This window comes from Sciurus carolinensis, chromosome 1, assembly GCF_902686445.1.
Source record: "Sciurus carolinensis chromosome 1, mSciCar1.2, whole genome shotgun sequence".
Taxonomy (NCBI): domain Eukaryota; kingdom Metazoa; phylum Chordata; class Mammalia; order Rodentia; family Sciuridae; genus Sciurus; species Sciurus carolinensis.
In genome coordinates this window covers 40,159,484-40,175,043 of record NC_062213.1, presented here as the reverse complement: position 1 = coordinate 40,175,043, position 15,560 = coordinate 40,159,484, and the positions used below count along the sequence as shown (strand labels likewise).

Here is a 15,560-nt window from a genome sequence, read left to right as displayed (position 1 = left end):
GAGTGCATGATAGAGGATACCTGTTTGCTTCATGGTGGCCTGAAGCAAAGAGAGAAGTGGAGGGGCCAGGATCCCAACATCCCCTTCAAGGGCATGTCCCCAATGACCTAACTTTCCCCTACTAGACCCACAGCCTAAAGATTCTACCCACCACAGGCTGGCAACCAAGCCTTCAACACTCAGGCCTTTGGGGGACATTTGAGATACAAATTTCAGCAAATGTGGAAGATTGACAGCAGAGAGGGAGGTCAATTAGGAGACTGCTTTGGGGGCTCACACAAAAAATAAGTGCATGGGCTGGGGTTGTGGCTCAGTGGTAGAGCACTTGCCTAGCATGTGTGGGGCACTGGGTTCAAGTCTCAGCACCACATATAAATAAATGAATAAAATAAAGGTCCATCAACATCTAAAAAATTATAAAAAAAATAAGTGCAATGAGGACAGGCCATTACAACAGGCTATAAAGAAGTTATATTAATAGCAGTAAATGTTGGCAACAACCTGAAATATGGTAATGCCTTTTAGATTACTAGATGCATTGGACCATTCTTATCACTAATCTTCTTCATTCTTGTAGATAATTGAGTTGTCTGCAATACTAATCCAGAGTTAAAACTATAATCCCATATGTGAAAAAGAAGAAAGAAAAATTTTCAGTCAGGAACAGATTTTTAATTTGTTATCTTGGTTATTGCATGCTATAAGGTTATTGCATTCCTATCCTGAGAAAGTTTCATGACATTGGATCCAAGTCTGGTGATTAAAAGCCAAAAGAAAAGGTCAAGGTTATGTAACACCATATATTGTTGCTATTCTACAAGTTGTTCTGTGCCAATTTCTAATCAACCTTAAAACTTAGGCAGAAAAACCCAACATAATGCTTCCCCATACAATTAAGAACTATTACTTTCTTCTTCCTTTTTTCTAAAAACTGGGAACACATTTACTTACATAATTTTATATTCCTTATTTTTAAAAGTGAAATTCTACTAAGGATAAGCTCTAGTTTAAGAGGCCACTCTGTTTTTTGTTTCTGAGAAATTTAAGTTTCAGCAGGACCAATTTATGGGAAAAGGAGCATATTTAATAGCCACATCCTTTGGGAATTTTTAACACTTTGTTAAAAGGAAAACAATAGTGGAGAAAAGGAGAAATTGCAGTTGAGAAGGTCTTAATCGGTTCCATTCCAAAACAAATTACTTCTGTATAATATCGGAAAGGGAATCTTTGAAACAAGGACAGATGTACTGAACACAAAGTATGCTATTGTTTGCATTCAGATCAATAAAGGGTCCTATAATTTTCATATTTTGCAAGAACCTATTTATAATCATAAATTTTTAAACATGCAATTCTTTGTTTCCAGTGGAACAGGAATTAGGTTGCTTTATGCAGGCCCAGCCCAGGGTTCGGGATGAGGCTCCCCCGCTAAAGCTGTGAGCTCACTCAGCTGCCTTGCTTTCCTCCACACCTGCCTGCGTTTCCAGCGGACACTCCCCTTTGGCAAACAGTGTCTGCCTTGAAATCCGACTGTAGTTTGCCAGCAACTTCCCAGGAAGATGGAACTCTATGGTCTCTATCAGGTGCTAGCCACTGCCTGAGTTTCTACCTTAAGGTAAGAGGGTTCATAGGTTGCCACTTAATGACTGACCTCTGGCAGACTCCTGAGGCCACCCACCAGACCAAATCTATCTGAAATCAAGGCAAGAATCAAGTTCAAGTTTGCTACAAGTCTTGGACATTATGACCTGGGCTCTTTGCTGCCTCCAGAGGACCAGCCCTCACAGCTGAGCTAAATTCCCCTACCTCCAAACCCTCTCCCAGCAAAACTCTCACATCCCACTTGCCCGGTAGTCAGGTCCCAACACACCTCATGGTCCGCACACACATAATACCCATAGGTCTCGTCAATGCTAATTGTTATTTGGGTCAAAAGACTCGTAAATGTTCAGAATATAAATCACAATTTCCTTCTACTTTATGGCAGTGGCAGTGGCTTATAACACAGGTCTGCTTAAATCTTGCTCACAAAGAATGGCCTGCCTACTTTTCTACTACAGTGACTCAGGCAGTCACAGGCAAAGGCATGTTATAATATTTCCTCACACATCAATATTATGTTAGTCCTATGAGTTTAAAGAGTCCATCAAATTATATAAATAAGGATGACTTCACTTGAAAGCGCCACTTCAAAAGTTGTTTTTCCAGTGTTCTTTTAATAAATTTAAAATTCTTATTATAAATTGATAATTTAGAATTATGTATATTTATGGGGTAACAAAGTGATGTTATGATTTGTGAATAAAGTGGAATAATTAAATCAAGCTAATTAATATAGGTATTGCCTCAAGTGTTTATCATTTTTTATGGTGAGAACATTTTAAATTTACTTTTAGCAATTTTGAAATGTATAATACACTCTATTCGCCACCTGTGCAACAGACCTAAAACTAACCTCACCCTATTCCCCTTGAGACTTTACTCCTTGACCATGTCTTCCAGGCCTCCCACCTCTCAGTTGGTATACCACCAATCTACTCTGTCTCTATGAGACTGATTGTTTTAGATTCCATATAGAAGTGAGAATAGGTGGTATTTCCCTTTTCGTGCTTGGCTTATTTCACTTAGCATAATGTTCTCTAATTCAATATTGTTGAAAATGACAGAATTTCCTTCCTCTTTAAGACTCAATAGTATTACTTTGTGTATATATACCACATATTCTTTTTCCGGTTATCTCTCAATGGACACGTAGGTTGATTCTCTTTATTGACTATTATGAATTTCGAGTATAGCAATGAACATGGGGGTGCAGACATCTCTTCAACATACTGATTTCAAATCTTTTGGGTAAACATCCTGGAGTGGGATTGCTGGATCACGTGGTAGATCTATTTTTAGTTTTTCTGAGGCAGTTTCTCAAGTATATCTAAAGTATTCTTCCCCCGGCCCCAGGTAGCATAAAAATGCAGGTACATTGTGAAGACCTAGTCCATGTTTTCTCACTTATTTGATCACTGCCCATACTGCCCTATTGAGAAGGGCTTTCTGCTCATGATTTGTATCAGATGACCTATTGGTTGCATTTCTGAACCTTGTTGTTGATTAGTTAATCATGATTTCTCCCTCTGATTTTCCCATCAATAGGAAAGACCAGAGGCCTTTCTAGAATTTCTTTGATGGGGAGGGGATAAGTCTAGAACTTAGAAATAAGTCACTGCCTGGAGATGATGCTAATGAAAATGTTTCAGAAAGTAATCCTGTAATCTAAGCTTTTAAAGAGATTACTGCCTAGGTCCTACCCACAAAGTCAAGACAGCCCAAATGGGGAGTTGTTTTGTGGGGGACAATCATGTGAGCCGGGATACAGAAAGGGAATGTCCTGAAGAAACTAAGACAGGCATTAGCCTGAGGTTTTCCCACTAAGACAATGATTCACAGTAGGAGGACTTGAGTCCACTAGTAGGAACTGCTGTTTGGGGCATACAGTATCCCCTTCTCTTAGTTATAGAACCCCCTAGTTTGTAGGGGCATCCAGTCCTTTCCAAGGGCACCCATATGCTTCAGGTACTCTAATCCCAGTTATTCTGACCATGGCCACTTACATGGGACAGAACATTCTCCAAAACTCATCCAACCAGAGTAAAGTCCATGTTTTCTCATTAGTGGTAGAGAAGACCAAGCTCTTCTCTCCTGGAAGTCAAGAAGCATGTAACCTAGAGGTAAGTCTGCTAAAGCAGGAAACAACCCTGAAGAACAAAAGCTGAAACTGAGAGTGAGAAATAGTGCTCACAATTTGATTCCCTGGATCAAGGCCGGTCTGAGCTTGAATTCTTCTAGCTTTGTTCTGTATCCAATGGATTAACTACCTGTATTATTCAAGCAAGTTAAAGTTAAGTTTTGTATAATGCGCAATCTAAAGTCTCTTAACTTTCAAAGCATTCTTGGTAGGAAAGGTTCAATCAGAAGACAGAGGAAAGATTGACCATTACGGTAAGATAAAGAAATAAGGCCAGTGGTTCAAGTTCTTGAAAGAGGGAAACAAGTTTAAAGCCGCAAAGAAAGGAAGGTCTGGTGATTTAGGAAAACAGTGCTGAGGTCATAGGCAGGCAGCAGGACATTCACTTTATGTAGATCTGGTATGACCTGCCAAGCTCAGGGTGGGTCTGGAAGGAATCATGATGAAACCCAATCCTCAATGAGGCATGGAGCACATGGCTAAACATATATCTACTTGTATTAACATTAGGACTCATCAGCCAGCACCTCCTGATGTGTGCCAGCGATGACAGGAGACCATGGTGAGAGTGACCATAGGCCAGGCAAGAGACAAGGTGAGGCAAAGGTACAGCTGTAGCTGGATGTGGCTGTGCACACCTCTAACCCCAGCTACTTGGAAAGTGAGGCAGGAGGAAGGCAAGATGGAGGCCAGCCTGAGCAACTTAGTGAGACACTGTCTCAAAATAAAAAATAAAAAAGGGGTGGGGGTGTAGCTTCATGGTAGAGCACACCTGGATTCTATCCCCCATACTGGGGGGAAAGATAGTATGGGTATACATTTTCTGAGAGCTTTGTGAAGGGAAATTGAGTGTTACTTGATAGCCCCCTGGCAATCAGGACACTGGTGGTCCATGAAAGACCAAGTAAAGAGCTTTGACTTTATGTAAAACCTAAGTCAGCTGGAACACAGAGCAAGGGAAAGGGAGGTTAATAAAAGAAATAAACTGAGTAGAGGAATACAGGTTCTTCAGGAAAAAAACAAAACCGACCTAAACAAAACAAAAAACCCAACAAAAACCTAAGCTAAAATAAAAGGCACAAAGTCTTACCTTAATTCTGAATAAGCCTTCTCAGAGTATTGGTCTCCTGGTTGGTTAAAATATGGTCAGGGTCTATGAAATATGATCACACTACTGCCACCAAACACCTCTGTAAGCTGTTACCAATGCTATACATCCTGTCTCCCCAACCTAGAAGTCTGGAAAATGGCAGAAGACCTGAGAAGAATTCTTGGCTTAGCACATCAAGATACCAAGTGTTCCAATTAGAAAACTACTCTAACTAGGAAGTTTTCTGGAATGTGACTCTTGGAGAATAAAGAGGAAGTGAACATCAAAGGGCATGAGGAAGACACTAAGTATAGAGAAACAGTGGGTTAAAGAAAGCAAAGTGACATCAAATAACTGACATGATTTTTCTGATTTCCATTTGCAAGGAGCTATGTCCAAAAATTATTAGAAATCTATATTTTATGAAATTTCATATAATATAGGTGGATTATAATATTACTAATAATAGGTAGTACTTATTGGGCACTTTCTGTGTGTCTGGCACTTTGCTCTTTGACATCTATTATTTTATTCTTATAACCTCACATACATACCTTGTATGAATGTGTGTATGCATGAAATGTTATTTCTATTTCAATAGAGAATGCCAAGAAATGGAGAAATCAAGAAACTAGTCAACACAGAGCAAAGAGGTTGAGTTTTAAAAACTGTACTATATAGGAACAAAAAATAAGTTTTGAGAATGTCATCCTTTCCACGGTGAACTTTCAAGGTCAACTGGAACATCAGTCACATATTCAAAAGAAATTGTTTAAAGAATTCTTTTAGGCAAGCAAAAGGCATACACTTTTCAAACTACCTAAGTGAGACATGTAAATTGAATAGTCATAGTAATGCTAATGCTCTTAAACCTTTAAAAATCATAGAATATATAACTGCAAATAGAATTATCTAGATGAATAAATTACTACAATAAATTCTTACAAGGCAAACACTCTTAAAACCACTATTCAGATAAAGAAAGGGAAATTGGGCCTCCACCAAGCCTCTCTGCCCCATTCCACCACAGTGACCTCCCTCGTGCCAAAGAACCACAGGCCTGATTTTGACAATCCTTTCTTTTTCCTTATAGGTTTGTCACCCAAATGTGTATTCCCGAAGACTGTAGCTCAATGTTGTCCATTTTTTCTACTATGTCTTTCAAGTCTATTTTAGTCTACAGCTTCTTTCTCTCTCCACTTCCCCTTGTAAAAAAAGATTTTTGAATAAACCAGACCTTGCAAACCTGTAAACTGGCAGTTTTCCATAGCCTGGATTTGGCTGAGTGTATCAATGCAAATATTATAACTAGTTAGTAAAAATCAAGTCATAAGGAGGGTGTCAGGTAGATTTAAATGCAAACACCTGTTCTGCCAAATTCATAAGTACATTAAAACTCAGTTCCTCTAACAAAATGTTGCTCTTTTTTTTTTTTTTTTTTTAACATAGCTTGGATACAGTTGCTTTGAGGTAACCTGCCTCTTTCTTTCTTACTGATGCCTTATACATTCATTTCCAAGAAAATCTGGTAATGGAAAAATGCCACATTGGATATATAAGGCAGGCAAAGAAATCAATAAGTATAAACAAAAAACAAAAAACAAAAAAGGGATGTTTTCCTTAGGGAGAAAATGAAAATGACCAGCAACTTCTATCCAACCCTTCAATTAACTGAACATTTTGGCACTTTTATTTCTTTAAGAGGTAGTCTTATGCAGCTACTGGCAGAAAATACATATGACATCAAAGCAAAATCAAAACTGCTGATTTTTCTTAAGTACAGCGAGACAAGCCATACCCATTTCTCCCTCTGCATTCACTCTCACCACCACATTCTTTTCAAACCCCAGTCTCTAGCAGTGGCCTTCGGGCATGGAATAAAAATAACTTTGCCATTAAACCTACTTGCTCTAAGATCTTGGGGCAAGTTATTCAACACAGGCTTCCCTACATGAACAGTGAGGATAAAATGTACCTTACGAAGTTGTTGGGGGCTCAAATGAGATAATAGCTACACAGTGTCACATAGTAAATGCATAACAAATGTCAGTCTCTTCGCTTTGCCTCTTCCCTGCTAACTTCTATCAATTTTCTTTCAAACCATTGACTTTAAAAATTCAAGCCATTGACAATCAAAAGTTCAAAGAAAGGACATAAAAAATTCTGAGTTTTCATCTCACCCTATGCAGAATAATCCTTTCTGACAATGTCCTCATGAATTGAGCTATTTCGCACTGGGCATAAACTTGAAGAACCAACAACAAAAACCGTCCTTTGCAGTATTTTCTGCCTTCCACCTCTCCTGCCTGTTCCCTCTGTTCCCTCTACCACCTCTCTGGGTTAGTCTTTATTTGTTCGACCATGTAGCACAAGGGGGCCTGGAGCGCTTCCACTCCAAACCTAACTTTATTGGTAAGGAAACTGAGGCCCAGAGAAAGGAAGTGACTTGCTCAGGTACACTCAGCTAATTAATGGTGAAGACAACAGCCTCATCAGGGCTACTCCTTGGTCATTCCTAATACAAAATCCTGCTCATCCTTACTGGTTACAAATCAGATGCCCACAGGGTCAGCAGGTAAAAGAAATGAGAGCAGGGCTGGGGATATAACACGGTTGGTAGAGTGCTTGCCTTGCAAGCACAAGGCCCTGGGTTCAATCCCCAGTACCACAAAAAAAAAAAAAAGAGAGAGAGAGCAAAGGTAGGGGTCGAAGCGGGGAGGGGGGCAGGGGGTGTTTGGGTCATTCTGAACATGAGCTCCATCCAGTTTACAGTGATCTTCTAGGAAAGAGGGCTCTGTATTGCTAGGACTTCTAATAGTTAAGGAGGTGATGGAAACTTGAAATTTTATGGTTAATTTCATTTGCAAATGTTGACAATATATTAAACATTTGAAAATGTCTCTTCAGGTAAAATAAGACAGATCTATGCATGGGAATTAGTCCACAGCTGGCCAGTGGAGGGCTCTGTCTGCTACTCAGCCTAATTTAAATTTATTGTATTTTATTTGCTTTGATTCTTGCACACCCTGCTCAAAAATCTTCAAGGGCTCCTGATTGTAGATAAAGTCTAAACTCCCCCACCAGTCCTTTATGGCAATCCAGGACCACAGCCAAGGTCCCAAGTCCTACTTCTACCTTGTAGTCCGTTTCTGTCTTCTGCTGCAGCCACAACCACCAATGTATTGTCCTTTACATATAAAAATGTGCAGAAAGGCACTTGCCCAGTTCTCCAGGCCTACTCCTTGGTCTCTAGGCTTTCTCCACCTGTGCATTTCTATCACAAAACCCTGCCTATCCTTAAATGTCCAGTTCCAAAACTATTCTCCATGAACACATCCCGAATGACTTCTGTTGAAAGCCACCTTGCTCAGAATTTCCACAGGACTTTATTATCACTTACACACACTACCATATACCCCTTGTCTTGGAGTTACTTACATCTTCCCAGTCACCTAGTAACATTCCTGGAAGGAAAGGTTTGGGTCTTGGATAATACTGAATATCCCCATAGTACGTTCAATAAACATCTTAGGAACACTCCTTGTGTACTGAAAACTTGTGGATCCAGCTGTGCAGAACTGTCACATCCATACTTCTATAGCGGGGCTTTTATCAAGTAGACAGGGTCTTGCATGCAAAAGGATGACCACTTCACCTTCCTGGCTCCCCAAGACATCCTCCCTTACTGAGTTATCACTTCCTACTTGCTTTGAGATTTCCTCCTCCAGAAGCACTCATGTTTCTGACTCAGACTTTGTTTCTAAGCAGTTACTGTTAAATATCCATGTCCTACAAGAAAGCATTTCAGGGGAGTCGTCTTTCTCCATAGAGTAAGATTAATTAATCAGATCTGATGGTAATCACTGTGAACGGTACAGAGAACTGGACTATCAGCAAACAGACACTGTGCAAATATTTCAGACGTGATAAAACCAATGAACCCTAAAAAGGATCACTAAACCTTGGCTAGCCAGCAACCAAGGATAATTGTGATCGCCAGAGTGAGAAACTTATATCTCACGCTTTTTTTTTTTTTTTTCTGGAGCTGCACCCATGTTCAGCCATCTCTAATTAGTTAGTGTCAAAAAAGAAAAGAAAGAAAAATTGGACTCCATTTAATTTTTACTGGCCTGATCAACACTAGGGGCACACACTAAAATGTGTGTTGAATGGATTTTAAAAAATCAATTTTTATTCTTGCTTAACACAAAAGTAATTATCCTTTCAGCAATTACTGAAAGGAAAAAATACTACGGTAGTATTAGACAGTCTAAATTTGCACAATAAGGGAAAAAGCTGATACAGTCTTATTTCAAACCAATAGTTTAGATGTCAGCTCAGTAATTTCACTTAGCATATGGAGGTCACACCCTTTCTAACATGTACAAACATGAACTGTCAAAGGCAAGTTAAAAGCTTTGCAAACATTATTTGCCTTACATTTAATGTCACATGACAATCTGTGTTTGGGTAACAGGAGCCAAGACAATCAAGAATTCCAGGAAATGTTAAAGAACATTAATGACTGCAGATGATTCCACTGTGAAAACAATGTTTTCTTCTATTCTGGATGATACCATGGTAGGTCATATCTACTAAACTCTAATTTCTTCACCAAGAGTGGGTAATTCATCCCTAAACTTTCACTGGAAATGCTTCTAGTATAAGCGTAGTATACCAGATTCCAAGAAATTTCTGTAAAAAGTGACTCTTTTCTTTGTAACTCCTGTGGGTGTAAGGCAGGGGACAGAATAAATCTTTCAGTCCCCCCAGGTTTCCCATTTTAATACCTCCTGTGACAAAGCAGACTTGAAACAATACTCTTCCGTCTGTTGAAAACCTATAAGGTGGACATGCGTATTTAGTCTTTATATAAATAAATTATCATCTGAGTTCAGAAACATCCAAAACACCATTCAAGCATAAAAGGAACCTAGACCTTTGATATTGGTTAAAATCCCACACTTACTCCAACAGCAACAAATATTTTATGGTTAAAATTTGTAAAATAAAAAGATTCGTGGTTTTGTTAAAGAATAATAAAGTAACACTTAGGAAAAGAGAAGGCAACTTGGAACCCACTGCATCAAACTCACTTGCCCCCACGTAAAAGAATATAAATGCTGCAAGAGGCAGGCCTGAGGGCTGGCCAGGGCTCTATTTTCTTTTCTTTCTTTCTTTTTTTTTTTTTTTTTAATCAGACTCAGTCCCTCCCCCCTCAAAAAGGCAGCTCCAGTCCCCGTTGATACTGTTAAATGTATGTGTTTCTAGCGTAAACCGGCGTTGTTTATGCTGATGTTTTCCCAAAGGGTCCTTGATGAAAGAGAGACCCATGCAACTACGACCTGAGAATATCAGTGGAAACGGAAGCACTATGCTGTGGTCCTTGGGGACACACCACCTGAGCATCTGTGTAGAGGGTTGACAGTTGGATGCCCCTAATGAACCCGGTGTCACATTTTTTTTTTTTTTTTTTTTGACTGTACAAGGGTTCTGGGGTGAAAATGAGTGAAGATTCACCCACACCCTGGGGATCCTTCTAGGAGAAGGGTGTGCACTTGGGCGGGGGAGGCGGGATCGCTGGGCCCTGCGAGGAGCCTCGGAGGTCAAGGCCACATACTGGCCTCCTCTCCCAGTGAGACGCCTGGTGGGGAAGGGGGGTCCCCCTCCCTTCCAGACGACAGGCAGTCAAGTCAGGTGTGGCATCACGCGTGTCAGCTCGTCCCACTCGCAGGGCCGGCCTCGCTCCGAGAGTGGGCAGGAGGGCGGCCGAGCTGCACCGGCGCCCGCAGCCTCCGCCCGGCCTGCGCGCGGATGGCGGGCGGCGCGGGCGGCTGCCCTTACCTGGTTCCTGCGGTACCACTCGCCTGACAGCGAGCCGTTGCCCGCGTCCGGCGCCCAGTATGTGAAGTTGCTGGACAGCTCGTCCAGGGCTGCCGAGGCGGCGTCCCCGGGGCCCGCGGGCGCCAGCGCCGCCATTAGGTCTTGCTCCCCGCGCCGGGCTCCGGGCTACGGCCGTCTCCCCGCGGGGCCGCCCCGCCAGCAGGCCGCGCCGCAGCCACTTCCTGCTGGGTGGCCCTGCGAGCTGGCACGCCGCGGCCACCTGGCTCCCGCCCCCGCGCGGCGGCAGGTGCGGCGCCCTTCCGCCAGCCCTGCCCCGCGCCGCCGCCGCCTCCCGCGCCCCTGCCGGAGCCCCGCGCTCTGCGGCCTCCAGCCCGCAGCGGCCGGCGCCACGCCGCGGGGCAGAACCTGCCCTTGTCGGGCGAGAATTTGGTCTCCAATACCCTTCTGCAAATATCTCTCTGAGTGAATGGGAGAGAAAGGAACCATTGGCTAATAATCCAAAGCGCTACCTTAGCCGGATGGCACCTGGCAATTTCAGTTCTTTATTACATGTGCAGGGATTCGCATATATGGATTTTAAATTGTTTGCATATGGAAAAGTCAAGAGTTCCTCAAAATATTGTGAACGATGTGCGAATAAAGATCTCAGCAATTAAATCTTAGTGCCAGCACTTGCGAGATTCTTACTAACTGTTCCTGGAATGAAGACGGAATCCCCAGTGGTAACTGGAGGACCTAACATGTATTTGATGACTGAATGGGGTTTGTTTCAGAAAGGACCAGAAGGAATGGCTGAAAAGTTGCCAGCTGCTCCATATAAAATTTTAGGACAGGGCAGAAATGTGAAATGAGAAAGGAATGATGTTAAGAACTCTAACCAGATGTTCTGGTTTTACCTGTTGTCAAATTCTGTGTTACTGCAGTGATCGGTAAGGTATCTCTCACTTTAAGAATTCCATGATTCTACATTGTTGCCTGAAGCGTTGGGACTTGGAATTCTTTCATTAACACAATGCTGAGATTCTTCCTACGTAATATACTTAAATAATGTGCTGTTTCATGAAAGAGACCTTGGAGAAAGATAACTGCGCCTTAGCAGGGAATAGTGAAGGTCGTGACTATTTCTTAGGGGAAATGTGCAAATGAGAGAACAGTCATTTCAGATACAGAAACAAAACAAAACAAAACAAAACAAAAAAACAAAAAACAAGACGAATCATCTCAGAAGTTGTGTAGTTTCTTGCTCCAGCAACAAAAACATTCAATGAACAGTTAATAATGATAGTTAACTATTCCTAATTCAAAGAGCCCAATTCATCTCAAATAAATATCTGAAATAAATATCTGAAGGAAAAGTCTCTCTCTTTTTTTTAATAACCACATTAATTCATCTTGGCTGACTTTATTAAATGCCTCCTTCTCTTCGTATGCTTTAGGGTGCAAATAACAGAAGATCCAAATAAAAGTGACTTAAGCAATAAGCATCTTTTGTATTAAAAGGAATGTTTCTCTACGCATGGTTCTATGATGTTGCCACTTGGATTTTTCTGCTCTGTCATGAGATACTGGCCTAGTCCTTTTAAAAAGTTTAGCTTTCCCCAGAACCCCACCCCCCCAGACTCTCCGCCCCCGAGATCCCATTGGTCAGAAGGGGTCACATGCCTGTATTCTACACTAAAGGGAGGTTGGGAAAGTGATTCTGGGGCTTTTCCAGCCTTGAGAGTAGGTGAACTTTGCCAGCCAGGAAGAACAAGAGTGGGGATGGCAGAGGGAACCAGCAGAGCCTGGCATTATCACTTTTTTTTTAAGTATTTTTTATCAGCCAGTATGTAAGTATTCTTGCAGTCTCTAACAAGCAAAATACTAAACACATCATGTTCCCTTCCAGTTTAAAATGCCTCGAATTCTCACCTTTGACACAATAAAGTTCATGTTTTAAACCTGGCATGAAATCCTTTATGATCCGGCTCCTATTCTCTGCTGCACTCGACTCGTTCTCACTTTATTCTTTTTAACTTAAAAAATCACTTTCAGATTCTTTATATTTGTTTAAAACCCTAATTTTGGAGGAAAACAGTATTTGCTGCAGGAATATATGATGTATAGCCTATGACGTTGGTGTTCAGCGGATTCCAAGATGCCATTGCCATTGCTGCTGCTGTCCTAGTGTGTGTGGGTGGTTGAAATGAAGAATTCGTGACCAGAGTTCCTTCCCACACAGTTCACAGGGAGGCGGCAGGAATGCCGTGTGAACTATTTTGGTCCCAGCTGTGTAGGCAGAGCTGTGGAGACTGTTCTGTGCTTTGTGGTGGCCTCTGCCTCTTGCAGGGTTCTGCAGGGGATATCCTGTTCACTTTACAGGATGCTAAAAGTGTTTGATCAGCCTCCCGTCCTCAGTGCTGCAACCTGGAGGTCTATCTTCCTTGATTAATTTGAAGAATTCTATTCAGGTACCACATCATTTGAAGTGGCACTTTGCCATGAACTTGGAGAGCAGGATCAAATTTGCCCACCATGCTTAGGATCTTCTACTTGCAACATAAAAGATGAAAAAAAGATGAATTTCTTTAAAAAAAATTATATTTGGCAAGAATCAGTCAACCCTAGTTATTGACTGTGTAACAATCTAAGATAAAGATTAATTTAAAACTCTCACATCATATACAAAGTCAATTCCTGATTAGTGACTTTAATGAGAAAAGCAAAACTTGATATCTTTTAGAATAACATTATGAGGTAATCCCTACAAAAGATAGTTTGGCAGTTGTTAAAGAATGGAAATAATAAAGTCAGATTACTGTGTTCAAATCCTGACTCCACTGCTTATTTGCTGGGTGACTTTGATCTAGATGCTTAATTTCTCTGAAACTTCCATTCATTTATCTGTAAAAGGGAAATATTGAGTACCAAACACTTAAAAGTGCTGGATGAGTGTGGGCCATTACTATTTATAACCTTAGAAGAGGGAAGGATTCTTTAAACAGATACAAAAATACAAACCACAGAAGAAAAGATTGAGAAATGCAAATAAAATTAAGAACTGCTATAAATCAATAGATAGCATAAAGTGGGAAAAAATAAGTCACAAACCGAAAAGATTTATTTGTCACTCATATGACTGACAATTTACATCCAGAATGTATGAATAATTCTTACGGGTCAATAAGAAAAAATATCAGGGCTGGGGACATAACTCAGTGGTAGAGTGCTTGTTCAGCATACATGAAGCCCTGTGTTCTAGTTCCAGCACCAGAAAGGGAGGGGCAAGAAAATAAAGAAAGAAATAAAAAGGAAAAAAAATCATACAACCCTAGAAAAATGGGCAAAAACATACATGGTCATTTTTTAAATAAGAAAAAATGTAAGCCAGGTGCGGTGGCACACGCCTATAATCCCAGCAGCTGGGGAGGCTGAGACAGGAAGATCTTGGGTTCAAAGCCAGCCTCAGCAAAAGTGAGGCACCAAGCAACTTAGTGAGACCCTGTCTCCAAATAAAATATAAAATAGGACTGGGGATGTGGCTCAGTGGTCCAGTGCCCCTGAGTTCAATCCCCAGTACCCCCACAAAAGGAAAAAATATAAAAATACTTCTCTCTCACCAATAACCAGAAAAATACAAATTAATACCCCCAATGAGAACTAATTTTATACCCACCGATTGGCAAAAAGAAAATTTTAAAATTTATATACCATGCATTGGTAAAGATAAAGAGCAATAGAAATTCTTATTCAATGCTGATGCTACTGATGTTGAAACTTGGCAATCTCTTGTAAAGATACAGATGTGTATGTCAATTTCACTCTTAGGTACGTCCCCAAAGAAACATCTGCACATGGACAGAAAGGAAGTCATACAAGGATAAAAGCACTTTTATAATAGAAAGAAACCTGGAAGCAGCTCAAGCATCCACCAGCAGGAATAGTAGGCAAATGAATTTTGATATATTTAGGTGATAGGATACTATATAGTGATAAAAACTGTCTGAACCTGAGCTACCCAGTGCATGAATCCCACAAAGGGTGACTTCAGTGTGTTTGATACTCTGAATTTGAGGAGCTTGTGGAGTATTCAAGCAGAAATAGATGTGCAGAGTTATACAAAGGTGCTCCAGTAAGAGCAGGGTCCAGGAAACAGATATGGAAGTCACCTACACCAGAGAAATCATAAGTCCAACTTCTGCTCTAAAGCAGTGTTTACCAAACTTCTCCTGTAAAGGACTAGGTAATAAATATTTTAGGTTTTGTGGACCATATCATCTCTGTCACAATTGTGCTGCCATTGCCATGTGGAAGTAGTCACAGATGACATGTGACTAGATAGATGTTGCTGTGCTCCAATAAAACTTCATTTACAATAAGAGGAAGCAGGTTGGATTTGGCCCACTGGTCACAGTTTGCCACTCCTATTCTAGAAAGAGAAGAGTCAAGCATAGAACAAAAGACCAAAACAAAAACAAAAACAAAAACAAAAACAAAAAAAACCACCACCACCACAACAACAACAAAGCAAAAAGAAAATCCAACACTTGAGAGGTAAGAGAATATACTTGCTAGGTTTCATGACATTTGAATAACAGGATCCCAGTTCAAAGGGAAATTCAATAAGTTATGCTTAAAACCTGTGAAGGTGGAGTGATCTTGGCCATGGGATGTGAGAACACGATTGTGGGGATTAGGCTTCATCCTCAGATCAGATTCACATTGTGAGATCATAGTCACAGCAGCTCCTGGTGTCTGTCTTTACCTCCTGGGTTCAGAAAGGTAAAAGGAGTCCCAGCTTTTCATGCCCAGACTTGCAGAGATTTCTGCATGATAATCCCCACCCATTGCTCAGTGACTGCCAATTCCTCCCACTAGATGCATCTTCCCAGTGATGTCGGGTTTAAC

The 15,560-nt window shown here is 41.0% G+C and overlaps 1 protein-coding gene across 1 annotated transcript in view; it reads right to left on the bottom strand.

Moving 5' to 3' along the window:
* The window catches only part of Nipal2 (NIPA like domain containing 2), an 80,701-nt gene extending 69,680 nt beyond the window's left edge, over positions 1-11,021 (bottom strand). The window contains exon 1 of the mRNA XM_047563436.1: positions 10,674-11,021. Within this exon, the coding sequence (XP_047419392.1) occupies positions 10,674-10,808 (135 nt within the window). The 5' untranslated portion in view covers positions 10,809-11,021. The remainder of the gene's footprint in view (positions 1-10,673) is intronic.
* Positions 11,022-15,560: the final 4,539 nt, after the last annotated feature.